This window comes from Ylistrum balloti, unplaced genomic scaffold (assembly GCF_031769215.1).
Source record: "Ylistrum balloti isolate Yb309-2 unplaced genomic scaffold, AGI_CSIRO_Ybal_v1 Utg371544, whole genome shotgun sequence".
NCBI lineage: Eukaryota > Metazoa > Mollusca > Bivalvia > Pectinida > Pectinidae > Ylistrum > Ylistrum balloti.
This window is the reverse complement of record NW_026782795.1, coordinates 147,083-162,693: the sequence shown is the minus strand read 5'-3', so window position 1 is coordinate 162,693 and position 15,611 is coordinate 147,083. Positions and strand designations below refer to the sequence as shown.

The 15,611-nt window shown below is 35.2% G+C and overlaps 1 protein-coding gene across 1 annotated transcript; it reads right to left on the bottom strand.

Moving 5' to 3' along the window:
• Nucleotides 1-1,057: 1,057 nt before the first annotated feature.
• LOC132562902 (nucleolar protein 11-like) lies at nucleotides 1,058-15,408 on the bottom strand. The gene is made up of 16 exons (XM_060227678.1): nucleotides 15,277-15,408; nucleotides 14,158-14,268; nucleotides 13,713-13,769; nucleotides 12,848-13,051; nucleotides 12,010-12,160; nucleotides 11,687-11,845; nucleotides 11,019-11,101; nucleotides 10,024-10,203; nucleotides 9,512-9,580; nucleotides 5,037-5,221; nucleotides 4,613-4,738; nucleotides 3,727-3,828; nucleotides 2,988-3,066; nucleotides 2,424-2,618; nucleotides 1,684-1,791; nucleotides 1,058-1,216 (listed from the first exon to the last, which is right to left on the bottom strand). The coding sequence occupies exons 1-16, from the start codon at nucleotides 15,406-15,408 to the stop codon at nucleotides 1,094-1,096; spliced, it is 2,064 nt and encodes a 687-aa protein (XP_060083661.1). The 3' UTR covers nucleotides 1,058-1,093.
• Nucleotides 15,409-15,611: the final 203 nt, after the last annotated feature.

Here is a 15,611-nt window from a genome sequence, read left to right as displayed (position 1 = left end):
ATGAATGATCGTGGACTTGTTTGGTACTGATTTTCACGGATAATTGTGGACTTGTTTGGTACTGATTTTCACCGATAATTGTGGACTTGTTTGGTACTGATTTTCACGGATAATTGTGGACTTGTTTGGTACTGATTTTCAGGGATAATTGTGGACTTGTTTGGTACTGATTTTCACGGATAATTGTGGACTTGTTTGGTACTGATTTTCATGAATGATCGTGGACTTGTTTGGTACTGATTTTCACCGATAATTGTGGACTTGTTTGTTACTGATTTTCACGGATGATTGTGGACTTGTTTGGTACTGATTTTCAGGGATAATTGTGGACTTGTTTGGTACTGATTTTCACGGATAATTGTGGACTTGTTTGGTACTGATTTTCATGAATGATCGTGGACTTGTTTGGTACTGATTTTCACCGATAATTGTGGACTTGTTTGTTACTGATTTTCACGGATGATTGTGGACTTGTTTGGTACTGATTTTCACGGATAATTGTGGACTTGTTTGTTACTGATTTTCACGGATAATTGTGGACTTGTTTGGTACTGATTTTCACAGATAATTGTGGACTTGTTTGGTACTGATTTTCATGAATGATCGTGGACTTGTTTGGTACTGATTTTCACTGAATAATGTTGATTTGTTTGAAAGTGATTTTCATGAATGTGTTGATTGTAGACTTCTTTCGACAAAGACTCCCTCCAGCCATGGGATTGTTGGCTATGCTGTACCTTTGACTATATCAAATACTGTAAGTCACATTTTCTTCTGTGTGCATTTCATTTTCATATTCAGGTATCAGGTTATACATCTTTTTTCTAATCAATTGATGATTTGATTATTTTTTTGTTGAGAAAATTCAATTTACTTTTAAAAGGGTTTCGGAATTGTCACTTTTTTGAAGATTTTAATTTTCAAATAACTTCACATTTTGGAATCGTGTGGAAATGGACCTCTCATGAAAAAAAAAAAAAACACAAAACAAAAAAGTAGTTATAGGATACACGGAAATTTGTAGAGATTTTCATAATAATAATAATAATAAGAGATATAGTGTAAAGTAATCATCTTTATTTGTGAAATGGGATCAATGGATGTGAAGAACTTCTACACAGTACTGACCGACCGCCTTCTTGGATGTGACAGAACACTTGGCCTTCAGTTGGTCTAGGAGTGCCTCAAGAGTTGACAACTCATCATAAAACTGAACCTATGAAAAAATGAGACAAATGAAAAATAGACAGATAATCAAATTATACTGCATTGTAATGTTTGCTAGGTTAATCATGCTGTGAACAGCCATTGTATTTTAGTCTCCTTGTAGCAGCTAGTGACTGCCTCATTGTTCAACCTAAGGAAGGTTCTTCGCATGCCATAAAGAACAATAGAGTAAAGTGGTTTGCCTAAAGACAGCACAAGAGATTACATAAGACAAACCGCTAAACTATCATTGCCCCTTTGAATTACAAACCATTCTTAAGAGTCCATCAACGTAATTTGGTGTCATTAAACCATTTGTAAAAAAAATTCTAATTGGGGAGCGAGTCGAGAGGCAGGAAGTAAAAAGGAAATTATTCATCATTGATATCAATGTCTTAAACTATCAGTACATTATGATGTGATCTATTCTATACACCTGCATATTCAATTTGTTACTTGTATGAAAATGTCACTCACCTGTGAGGCCACAGATGTATGGAGATTTATGAGAAGTAATCGTGCATCAGGGGAGATAATAAGCTGGGTGATGTGAGCATCAAGTAACACACAGATCCAGTCAGCAATCTGAAAGGATTAAAATGTACAGATATTTCTGATTTAAAATATTATCATAAACAAGACTAATATGCAGGTCCCCAGGTTTGTTTATTGAGGTGGGATTTCCATGCTTGGTGACTACTTCACTGAACTACATACAGGAGGCCCGTTGCTCCACAAAGCAGCTGATGTTAAGTGTCTTGTCAAGGACACAATCATATCAGTCTGTTGTGCCATAAAACATGTAATTGTAGATTGGTTTTACACTGTATGAAGTTTCGACCACTCAGAGATTTTGTTAACAATCATTGACAGGAAGCAGTGAAGAAAAGGTTTGAATGCAAATCTGCCTAGGAAGATAACAACACATGAGAAGTTATACTGGTCTAGTCCTGACTGGCATATGTACAGCTCTCTTTGGAACAGCTTATTGTATCCCATCACCTTTTTAGAAGGTTAAGGTTATTAATAGTTTTTTTTTCAAAAGCAGTTAAGCTTTTGCTCTCATTCTTTGAAAAAGCAAGCTAGAAATTCAACCATTTTTCAAATCAATAACACAGTACATAACACTTTAAATTTCATTCAAAATGAAAGAAAAGAAGGAGCTATTGTTTATGAAAAAACAGTGGCCAAACAGAGTACACAAATCACTTTAATACCTGTGGTATGGTCGGCTGACACAATGTTTGGATTTTCCTGTCTTCTTTATCTTCTTCTCTTTTAGTATCTTCTTCTGTTTCTTCCTCTCCTTCCTCTTTCTCCATCTCTACCAATTCCAATGATATTTTGTCTTCCTCATTTCCTAAATCTTCCAGCTGATCTCCCAACATGAGATGAAGGTGTTCCAACACGACCTGTCGTAGTAATAGTCAGATATGTACAGATTTTTTTCTTTGAAGTTTGATAATTCTATCCTTTACAGTCATATTTACTTCAAAATCCTATCTAAATTAGAGATTTTTCTTCCAAAGCCAACTGAGGAGGAGGAGGAGGAGGAGGAGGAGGAGGAGGAGGAGGAGTGTGGCTTTAATCAGATACATTTCCTGAAACTACATTGCTTACAAGGTTCTGTTGGATATTACTGGATAAACCCATTAAATATTTTTTGATTATTTCTTGATAAAACCATTAAATATTTTTTGATTATTTCTTGATAAAACTATTAAATATTCTATTTCAAAACAAAATAACAAATACAGTGGACAGTTTTTAACAACACTTACCAAAACATTTTTAAAATCAAGAGACTTCAAATAATCCACTAAGAATACGTCATTGAATGCTTCCTTCAGCACAGAGTTTCTGATGACAGTCAAGGTCTGTGTAGATACAGTGGTAATGGGTACCAGTACACTATCATGTTACTGGTAAATATACTGATACATATACGACATTGTTGGTGAAGCTGACATTTACTGGTTTATGTTTCCAATGAATTTTAAGTACCTTGCAGCTATGGGGACCATGTAGAAATATTTGAACATGGGGAAAATATTCCTGATTTTCTTTAATTCTGGAAGAATAACTTATTTTTTAGCATGGAGAAAAAGACTATTTTTATCTCTTGAGAAATTTTGGAATCAGAAATGTACAAGAGGCTCAAAATGGTAAACTGTGCATCACGAGTAAATTTTTCAGAGGTAAACACTATGTCTATTTGGTGAAGACATACTTGTAAAAACATTATAAATGACACCATATAACAGATACATCCTTGACAAAACTACCATTGGTAAAGATAGGTTTTATTCTCAATAAACATTAAGACAATTGATTTGAATGACAGTCTTCACCACACAGCACATCATATCTCTAGGTTTAATTGTCCTGAAGAGGAAATTATTTGTAAGAAAACTGAAGCCAAATGCATAATCATTGCATAGGACCACAAGTAAAACATGGCATATCAAATCATTCAAATAAAATCTAACATCTCATAGCATTTTAACCAGGAAAGGATACACAAAGTATGCCTTATGAGCTCTAAATGACTTCTTGTCATCTGATGGTAATTTGTCAATACACAGTTTGTGTGCTGCTTTAGCTAAATCTTCATCTTCTGCCCTATAAATAAATCAAAACATAATTAAAAGTCAAGGCAATCCTTTCAATATTATCTGTATCAAAGTTAAAATATTTCCTTCAACTATGACTTCACATCAGTTCTCAAATAATCTTTTCAGAGTTGTGCCCCTTAGTTAACAAAGTTGAACTACATTGAAAAACATCCCTGAAACGTAGGACACAGGGACCTCACACAATGCAGGACAAAGGAACCTCACATACACTGTAGGAAACAGTGACCTCACACACACTTTAGGACAAAGGAACCTCACACACAATGTAGGACACAGGGACCACACACACTAAGTCAAAGAAACCTCATACACACTGTAGGACACAAGGACCACACACATACACACTGTAGGACACAGGGACCACACACACACCTTAGGACACAGGGACCTGACACACACATTGTAGTGACTTATGTAATGTAGTACTGCAGGGCCTTACACAGACACACCTCAAACACACTCTATAGACACAGGGACCTGACACACACATTGTAGTGACTTATGTAATGTAGTACTGCAGGGCCTTACACAGACACACCTCAAACACACTCTATAGACACAGGGACCTGACACACACATTGTAGTGACTTACGTAATGTAGTACTGCAGGGCCTTACACAGACACACCTCAAACACACTCTATAGACACAGGGACCTGACACACACACTGTAGTGACTTACGTAATGCAGTACTGCAAGGCCTTACACAGACACACCTCAAACACACTCTATAGACACAGGGACCTGACACACACATTGTAGTGACTTACGTAATATAGTACTGCAGGGCCTTACACAGACACACCTCGGGCACCTCAGACACACTCTGTAGAAAAGTATGTAGGAGACAGATCTCACCGTGCTGTATCAGAGCCTCCACCAACTTCGGCATAACACTGTAAATATAATAGGCATTGAAACACATACAAAATCTCACCCACCAATAACACAATGTTTATCTATTCTGACAATTATTTCTTTCTTGTTAAAGCTTCAAACTGATATTTTTGAAGCATCCACTGGTCCCTTGGGGGTTCTACTGCTCAAGATACTTTGATTTAGTTCTTGTACAGACATGTCACAACATTGGTCACAATTGAGAATTTTCCGGAAAAATGACAACAGGTCATCAAGAGGCCTATTGTTTCTAAACCTATAGTTTCTGAACTTTACCATGACATTTGGACCATTTACCTTATAGGCATGCTGTAGATTTTCATCAGCTCAGCGATCTCTTCCTTTGGCCAGAACTTTTTCTCAGTCACACATCGTGTTAGGACATCCGTAAACAGTGGACTCATGTACCATGTACTCTGAAATTCCTTCACACATCCCATCAGTTTCCAGAAGGTAGTGTGAAAGTTTTTATGTGTTTTAGTCTAAACAAAAATAGTAAAACAATTATCAGTTTACAAAGAAATACACCTAGCAATAAGTCTTACTTAAAAGTCAGGTGATGGGCTTAGTGCAGGACAGCTTAATACATAACTTATAATTTTACTGATACTGCAACACATATGGATGGGCTTATTACTAGACATGAGCGAATTGCCGAACAATATAGTACATGTACAATCATCAGGAAGTTAGACAAGGAATACATTTACATCATATGTATATGTGTAACTTTTTGGGATATCACATTTTGAATAAATGATATGGCATCACAATATTCAAATCTGAAATTTCATGGTTCTACCCTTGATAAAAAGAACTTCTCTGCAACCTTTGAATAGATCCTGAACAAACTTAATGTAGTTGGCCAAATGGTTGACTCATAATTTTTAAAAGAACAACATCTAAATCAAAGCAAATCAATATGTTATATGATTCCTCCTCACTGAAACAACTCTCTATGGGTATAAATACCTTGTAAAGTTTTTCCTATGTTAGACAACTACCTATGGGTATGTACACCCTGTGATATTTTGTGTAAGTTAGACAACTCTCTATGGGTATGTACACCCTGTGATATTTTGTGTAAGTTAGACAACTCTCTATGGGTATGTACACCCTGTGATATTTTGTCTAAGTTAGACAACTCTCCATGGGTATGTACACCTTGTAATATTTTGTCTAAGTTAGACAATTATCTATGGGTATGTAAACCTTGTGAAGTCTTTCTGTTAGACAACTCTCTATGGGTATGTAAACCTTGTGAAGTCTTTCTGTTAGACAACTCTCTATGGGTATGTACACCTTGTGAAGTCTTTCTGTTAAACAACTCTCTATGGGTTTGTATTGTGAGTCTTTCTGTTAGACACTCTCTCTTGTAAAGTCTTTCTGTTAGACAACTCTCTAAGAGTATGTACACCTTGTTAAGTCTTTCTGTTAGACAACTCTCTATGGGTATGTACACCTTGTGAAGTCTTTCTGTTAGACAACTCTCTATGGGTATGTACACCTTGTGAAGTCTTTCTGTTAGACAACTCTCTATGGGTATGTACACCTTGTGAAGTCTTTCTGTTAGACAACTCTCTCTCTATGGGTATGTAACCTTGTGAAGTGAAGTTTCTGTTAGACAACTCTCTATGGGTATGTACACCTTGTGAAGTCTTTCTGTTAGACAACTCTCTATGTTAGACAACTCTCTATGGGTATGTACACCTTGTGATATCTCTTGGGTCTAAGTTAGACAACTCTCTATGGGTATGTAAACCTTGTGAAGTCTTTCTGTTAGACAACTCTCTATGGGTATGTAACCTTGTGAAGTCTTTTGTTAGACAACTCTCTATGTTAAACCTTGTGACAACTCTCTATGGGTATGTACACCTTGTGAAGTCTTTCTGTTCGACAACTCTCTATGGGTATGTAAACCTTGTGAAGTCTTTCTGTTAGACAACTCTCTAAGGGTATGTAACCCTTGTGAAGTCTTTCTGTTAGACAACTCTCTATGGGTATGTAAACCTTGTGAAGTCTTTCTGTTAGACAACTCTCTATGGGTATGTACACCTTGTGAAGTCTTTCTGTTAGACAACTCTCTATGGGTATGTACACCTTGTGAAGTCTTTCTGTTAGACAACTCTCTATGGGTATGTACACCTTGTGAAGTCTTTCTGTTAGACAACTCTCTATGGGTATGTACACCTTGTGAAGTTTTGAAGTCTTTCTGTTAGACAACTCTCTATGGGTATAAATACCTTGTACATGTAACCTTGTGAAGTTTTTCTGTTAGACCTCTCTATGTATGTACACCTTGTGATATTTTGTCTAAGTTAGACAACTCTCTATGGGTATGTACACCCTGTGATATTTTGTGTAAGTTAGACAACTCTCTATGGGTATGTACACCCTGTGATATTTTGTGTAAGTTAGACAACTCTCTATGGGTATGTACACCTTGTGATATTTTGTCTAAGTTAGACAACAATCTATGGGTATGTAAACCTTGTGAAGTCTTTCTGTTAGACAACTCTCTATGGGTATGTAAACCTTGTGAAGTCTTTCTGTTAGACAACTCTCTATGGGTATGTACACCTTGTGAAGTCTTTCTGTTACAACTCTCTATGGGTAACAATGTACACCTTGTGAAGTTTTCTGTATCTCTATGGGTATGTACAACCTGTGAAGTCTTTCTGTGTAAGTTAGACAACTCTCTATGGGTATGTACACCCTGTGAGACAACTCTCTATGGGTATGTATACCTTGTGAAGTCTTTCTGTTAGACAACTCTCTATGGGTATGTACACCTTGTGAAGTCTTTCTGTTAGACAACTCTCTATGGGTATGTAATACCTTGTGAAGTTTTGCCTGTTAGACAACTCTCTATGGGTATGTAAACCTACCTTGTCTCTAAAGTTTTGCTCTATGTTAGACAACTTTCTGTTAGACAACTCTCTATGGGTATTGTAAGTCTTTCTGTTAGACAACTCTCTAAGGGTATGTAACCCTTGTGAAGTGTTTCTGTTAGACAACTCTCTATGGGTATGTACACCCTGTGATATTTTGTGTAAGTTAGACAACTCTCTATGGGTATGTACACCCTGTGATATTTTGTGTAAGTTAGACAACTCTCTATGGGTATGTACACCCTGTGATATTTTGTCTAAGTTAGACAACTATCTATGGGTATGTACACCTTGTGAAGTCTTTCTGTTAGACAACTCTCTATGGGTATGTTCACCTTGTGAAGTCTTTCTGTTAGACAACTCTCTATGGGTATGTACACCTTGTGAAGTCTTTCTGTTAGACAACTCTCTATGGGTATGTACACCTTGTGAAGTCTTTCTGTTAGACTACTCTCTATGGGTATGTACACCTTGTGAAGTCTTTCTGTTAGACAACTCTCTATGGGTATAAATACCTTGTAAAGTTTTGCCTATGTTAGACAACTACCTATGGGTATGTACACCTTGTGATATTTTGTCTAAGTTAGACAACTCTCTATGGGTATGTACACCCTGTGATATTTTGTGTAAGTTAGACAACTCTCTATGGGTATGTACACCCTGTGATATTTTGTGTAAGTTAGACAACTCTCTATGGGTATGTACACCCTGTGATATTTTGTCTAAGTTAGACAACAATCTATGGGTATGTAAACCTTGTGAAGTCTTTCTGTTAGACAACTCTCTATGGGTATGTAAACCTTGTGAAGTCTTTCTGTTAGACAACTCTCTATGGGTATGTACACCTTGTGAAGTCTTTCTGTTAAACAATGGGTTTGTATTGTGAAGTCTTTCTGTTAGACAACTCTCTATGGGTATGTACACCTTGTGAAGTCTTTCTGTTAGACAACTCTCTATGGGTATGTAAACCTTGTGAAGTCTTTCTGTTAGACAACTCTCTAAGGGTATGTAACCCTTGTGAAGTGTTTCTGTTAGACAACTCTCTATGGGTATGTAAACCTTGTGAAGTCTTTCTGTTGGACAACTCTCTATGGGTATGTACACCTTGTGAAGTCTTTCTGTTAGACAACTCTCTATGGGTATGTACACCTTGTGAAGTCTTTCTGTTAGACAACTCTCTATGGGTATAAATACCTTGTAAAGTTTTGCCTATGTTAGACAACTACCTATGGGTATTTACACCTTGTGATATTTTGTCTAAGTTAGACAACTCTCTATGGGTATGTACACCCTGTGATATTTTGTGTAAGTTAGACAACTCTCTATGGGTATGTACACCCTGTGATATTTTGTGTAAGTTAGACAACTCTCTATGGGTATGTACACCCTGTGATATTTTGTCTAAGTTAGACAACTATCTATGGGTATGTAAACCTTGTGAAGTCTTTCTGTTAGATAACTCTCTATGGGTATGTAAACCTTGTGAAGTCTTTCTGTTAGACAACTCTCTAAGGGTATGTACACCTTGTGAAGTCTTTCTGTTAAACAACTCTCTATGGGTTTGCATTGTGAAGTCTTTCTGTTAGACACTTCTCTATGGGTATGTACACCTTGTGAAGTCTTTCTGTTAGACAACTCTCTATGGGTATGTTAACCTTGTGAAGTCTTTCTGTTAGACAACTCTCTAAGGGTATGTACACCTTGTTAAGTCTTTCTGTTAGACAACTCTCTATGGGTATGTACACCTTGTGAAGTCTTTCTGTTAGACAACTCTCTATGGGTATGTACACCTTGTGAAGTCTTTCTGTTAGACAACTCTCTATGGGTATATATATCATGTTTTATCTATTTTCTATGGGTATGTGCCCCTGTTGTACCCACCTTTTCTTGGTCACACAGTAAGGATGCCAGCTCCTCTGCCTTTTGCTGGTTTGACATCTGTTCCTTTATCTAGTAAAAAGAAAATTTCAATGAGAATATTGTATGAAATGTAATGGGGCTAATTTATCTTTTAAGAACTCTTTAACATATTTAATTTTGTCTGAAATATTTCAATATGTATATTAATATTTCTTCTAATAGAATTTCAGAATATCTTTTGTATAATCTTTACTTTGTGTATCATTAATGGGAATCAGACAATCCGCTGAAACTGTAAAGACCAATTAGTCTTGATATGAAAATGGCCTTTAACCAGCAAGGCCCAAAAAATCCTACTGGATTAGACACCCGAAAGTCCAACCAGTGAGACTAATTAAAGTTCTGTTACAAGACTGTTTTGGTTTGCAAGACACATTTAACACAATCAAAAAATTAAATTCTCGTAAGATATCATACTATGCAAACATAGAAACATATCTGATGTTCATTATATAGAAATGAAATGTACGTACAGGGTTGCTCCCATCTATTGGCCAATCAAAACATTTTGGGAGTGTATGTCTGGTTTCACCAGTGCTCAGTTGTTGATGCTGGCCTAGGATACTGGACACAGTGGACTTCTGGCAGGTGAAGGGTAGCATGTACATAGAGTTACCACAAGCGATCAGCACATTACCATGGTGACTGTATATCTGTTATCAATGGATAGCAAGATGTCTATTATGACCACAAAAATAAAAAAGTCATCATATTTCAACTTCCTTTTGTAGGTTTCCCACATTAAGAAATTTATCTGTGAAAAATCCAGTGAAATTCTTCTTTTTCAAGACTAACATCCAATAGATAATTGTAGTGGAATAACTGCTTTCTGTATCATTCTTTCAAATCATATTTTGGACAGTTTTAGAGTGTGGTTTTGAAGCAGAATTAACCTACATTTCCACTAAAAATCTTTCAAGTTTGAAATGTTGAAGTCAATTCCAACTTCTGTTTATTGGGCCTTCCCCCTCAGCCCCAAGGTCATACTATCCTTTCCTCTAAGATGCTTGACTCATTATACATCCTTGCAAATTTGGTTGAAACCTAACTCAATTGTTTTTAGCTGAGAGAAAATTTGGTTGAAACCTAACCCAATTGTTTTAAGCTGAGAGAAAATTTGGTTGAAACCTAACCCAATTGTTTTAAGCTGAGAGAAAATTTGGTTGAAACCTAACCCAATTGTTTTAAGCTGAGAGAAAATTTGGTTGAAACCTAACCCAACTGTTTTAAGCTGAGAGAAAATTTGGTTAAAAACCTAACCCAATTGTTTTAAGCTGAGAGAAAATTTGGTTGAAACCTAACCCAATTGTTTTAAGCTGAGAGAAAATTTGGTTGAAACCTAACCCAACTGTTTTAAGCTGAGAGAAAATTTGGTTGAAACCTAACCCAATTGTTTTAAGCTGAGAGAAAATTTGGTTGAAACCTAATCCAATTGTTTTAAGCTGAGAGAAATCATTGATGGACCTACTTTGACATCAGGTTGAACAACTCCAGGATAGGGTCGCCATGCTTTTAAAGTACCAAACTGGAGATCAAAGATTCCAATACCTTCTGTAAAATATAAGCAATTCAAATATATTTCTTTGATTCAATTCTTTAATCAAAAGGGGACAATAAAGGCAATATTATCTTCTAAACTCATTGTAAATGATTACAAGACAAATGGGTGGGGCCCCTGAACAATCAAGGAGCTTTCTTTGAGATCTAGATTTACGTGAGGGATGTTGTCGATGAAGCAGAAGACACTTACTCTTCCAGAACACATGTTCTTATTCTCCTTGTAACTTTTCAATAGTCTCCATGTAAATCTGTCTTTTGTTCATAATTTGCCCTAGTTTTATTGAATTTAAATTACGATTTTGTTGACATGTCAATATTTTCTTGTTTTTTTATAACTACTGCTCATTGTGGAGACTTCTGACATCATCTGAGGAAATCACAAAGGCATAAACCACATACAGGATAAAGCTTTGGACTAGTTCTTACCCTAAACTCTTCTCCACTTCCTTCAGTTTTCAAATTAATCACATCTTTTCTCTACATTGACACAGTCCGGTAATTTAGGGCTATTTCAACCAAGTGTAAAAAGGAGTCTCAAAGTAGGTAATGGATAAAGTTTGGTAAGTTATAACTGACCTTGTTGGCCCTGTGTTGTACCAGTCACTGCCACGTGGTGAGTATCCAAGACAGTGAAGGTCACTGACCTCCCAACCCCTGGTAATGTCTGCACTGTACATCTTACAGGGTCAGCCTGCTCATGTGACAGGTCTAAAACCACCATACTCCCATTGGACACTGAAAATTGGAAGCTCATAGGTTTAAGCATTAATGATCATTGGATTTAAACAAAATGAAATAAATTTGTCATTTTAAGATCAGTTACCAGCAATCATTTATTAAAAACCCATGGAAGGGTTAATCATTCCTGATAAGAAATAAGATGCATTGTATAAACTCACATGAACAGTAAAGTCGCGTTGTTGATCCAGCTGTGTGACAATGGCTGGATGTACATCGGACTTTCTCTGGACATATTTCTGTAGTGACCAGCACTGTCCATGTCTTTGTGGCACGTTTGTACCAGTAGTGGGTTATTGTAAATTCAGAGTCCTGAAGGAAAACAAAATTTTGGGTCACAAAATTATCCACTAAGCATGTTGTTGAGTATATGTAGAAATAGTTAATGTAACATCATTATCCTTAAATCAGTCTAATTGGCCAATACAAAATCTCTATAAATTAATATACATGCATATGCTGGAAATTTGAAGTCATTGACCCACAAATTTCTTGTCAGCTATTCCATTCCCTCTAGCCAAAGTTTAAACTATTAATAAGATTCTATCATTTTTACCAAACAAATCTTTTATTATTGAGAATCTCCTTGTAAATTATTATCCTTTACCATCATTCTTAAACAATTGATAACTAATCATTGAAAGATCGCATTAACTAAACAGGAGATATGGAACCAAAGCATTCACTAAAATCAGATGTGTTGAATACTTGTAAATATCTATCTACTGTTTAGAAATATTGTTTTATTTTGCTTATGGTCATATCTATTAATAAAATGGTTCAATAAGTTTGTATCAGTTTGAATCCCATTTAAAGCTTCAATGTTGGTACAACAAAACCTTATCAAGATAAAACCACAAATTACCAATTAAATGTGATAGTAACATTCTTAACTCAGTCATCAAAGTTTCATGTGACAGTAAACTATCAAATAGAACTACAAACTAATAAATATAGTTGATTAAGTAAATGGCCAAAGATGTATCGATGACATTCTACCTTTTGTTGTGACAAACAAATCACACAGACAGCATTATTTGTGCCTGTGATTCCACAAGAGAAAATTGTGTCCTGTTTAACATCAGAGTTATTTCCTTTGTATGAGTTCTTTATATTGTCAACGAAGTCCACAGAACCATCCTCACACACTGCTACAGGGTCCCATCCTTCTGTGGTCAAAATTTCATGTATAGGGAATTTAAGCTGAAACAAATATATTAATTATTCCCAACACACTATTTTCTATAAAAACCATAAAACAATGTTATGATATTTTTTTAAATCTAAGAATCCTTATTTTGCAAAATTTATGTAATACCAAAACAGCATTTCCATGGTGTTTAGATTACTGTGTGATATGCAGGCCAGTCATTTCAGACATAATCTTATACAAAAAGACAACATTGTATTCTTTGACAGCATAAATCAAGAACAGAGACAGGTCAGCATGGGATGTGACAGACAGTACATCTCCTGTAATGAACGCCATCATGACAAGAACCATTTGTCTGTCAGGGAAAATCAGAGAGAGGGGGGGCATAACTATTGTGATTCTGAATATAATTTGCTGAAAATTGAACTCGAGAAGTGCAAATAAAGCAAATAGCATTATATTCACAGTGGTGCAGAAATGAAGTCTAGGCAAATAGAGAGATTTCTAAAGAGCAACACATGTAATGAGAAGACATCAAATGTAGGGAAAGTGGAGACACAAAAATCTTATTCTTTAAAATATTTTGAAACTAAAGCCAATATTTTCATGTGAGAATCCCTTAAACAAACTTAAAATTATTTTGAAATATCAATTTAAAAACTTATTAGAATTAATGTTATTATTTTTTTTAACATCATCTTAAAAACTTACATGTTTTTTGGTTGACTTTTCGAAGTTTAAGTCCTCTTTACTCCAGGTGTGAATATTCTACAACATAAAGAAACTGAATTTCAAGTAAACAAAACAGATACATTGCTGCTTCCTACATCAATGGTGTCTTCTTAAAAACTTGAATGATATTATGAACTATTGTAATCTGCATATCTGTGGATTTTCTTCCTCCAGCTGAGGAAAACACTTGAGAAAAAAAAATGATTAGGATATAGTCAAAATCAAAATGACATCTTTTGTCATTAAGAAAATAATGTCATTTACAAAATACATAAGAAAAATTAAGACCAAAAGCTAGCTGAATTTGAAAAACTTGGAATTTCAACTTAAATTGATTTCAGAATTAAGATTATTAAAAAAAGTGTAATGAATAGAAAAAAAATTGAAAACAGGTGTTGGTCATTCGATGTTGCTAGACACTCACTTGTTTGTTAATGACTGAAATATAACTGTTACCACTGGTCCATCTGGATGGACTGGTAATAACAAGTCCTCTCCTTACTGACCAGCTGTGTATAGCCTTCTGGTCATCCAACTGTAAGTGGAATCCAAAATGCATGAAATAACAAAGGAAGGCTATAGTGAATACATGACTCTTAATATAAGCTGTCTGGTTTAAATCTGATCAGGTAATGTTAAGCATAATTTCCAATGACATTGTAATGCAAATAGAAATCAGATGATACCTGTAGATCAATGTGTTAATTGCTATAGCAATTTACTACCTGATAACTAGTTAACCACAAACATCACTGCTTATTTGGTTAATTGACAGAGACATGATATCTCACAATCACATAAAACATCATTTTATTTTAAATTCTATATGTCCAGTTTTCATCAAAATGATTTGATAATATTTGATATAATTTCTGTAACTATACACTACCTACATTCATGTGCATAATGTCAGAAAACTATTTTTAGGACTTTGTTTTTTCTTGATAAACTTGTGTGTACAATATATGCATTTAATCTATTTTTTGTTTTTTCTTTTGTAAATAATGTTGAATAAAAATCATATGACAAAATGAGTTCATGACTTAAACTTCAAATTTGAGATTTTCTGATAAATTGAAAACTTCATTTTTCAACTGCCTAGTTTACTGTGAGCAGTTATCATTCTAAATTGGTATTTATTGATGTGGAAATGAAGCTAAAAAAAGTCTTCAACAAATAGAAATAAATATTTTCCAAAATGTAGACAAGAGGTATCTTTGTGGCAGATATTTGGTGTAAAAGTTACTGACTTTGTGGGTGTTTTGCATTTAACAACTGGAATAGGAATGATATATTCAGGCATGTTTAGTGTTCTTTAAAATACTGCAAAGTTTAAAGACAAAAACGGAGATGGGTGATTGATATATGATTGAAGCAGCTTTATAACGCAGTTTAACTAATTATTTGATTCTACTGTGTCCAAGTTAAGAGGATTGATCTGCAATGGAGCCCAAAAAAATCTTTAAATCTTTGATGGGGTGGGGGGGGTCTTTCATGTGATTAATACATCTGATGACATAATGACAGCATTAAACACGTTTACCTTGAAGACAAATATTGAGTTGGTTTTGCACGTAATGATGACATGGCCAGTGAGACCGTCTGAATCGACAGATAACAAGTCTTTTTCACTGAAACACGTGCAGAGTTCTAATGCCTCTCCCAAGGCGGCCATGATGCAGTTCTGCAGTGAATAACAACACGAAAATATGTATCATCATAATAAATATGTGCTACTCGATCATTGTTTCTTCAGATAGAAAGTCATTTAGAAATATTGAACTCGTGAAAAATAATTCAATATTTAAAATTAAAAAATCATTAGGTGCGGACTTATGTAAATTTGGGAGGAAGATGGCGGACTGTTGATTTTCAGTT

Bases quoted from the DNA above. Each gene is read 5' to 3' on its own strand.
- LOC132562902 (XM_060227678.1), bottom strand. From the start codon at position 15,408: ATGGCCGCCTTGGGAGAGGCATTAGAACTCTGCACGTGTTTCAGTGAA. The intron at 13,770-14,157 runs GTGAGTGTCTAG...TTTATGTTGTAG, and splicing joins TTTCAGTCATTAACAAACAA to AATATTCACACCTGGAGTAA. The intron at 11,102-11,686 runs GTCAGTTATAAC...TATATTTTACAG, and splicing joins TACAACACAGGGCCAACAAG to AAGGTATTGGAATCTTTGAT.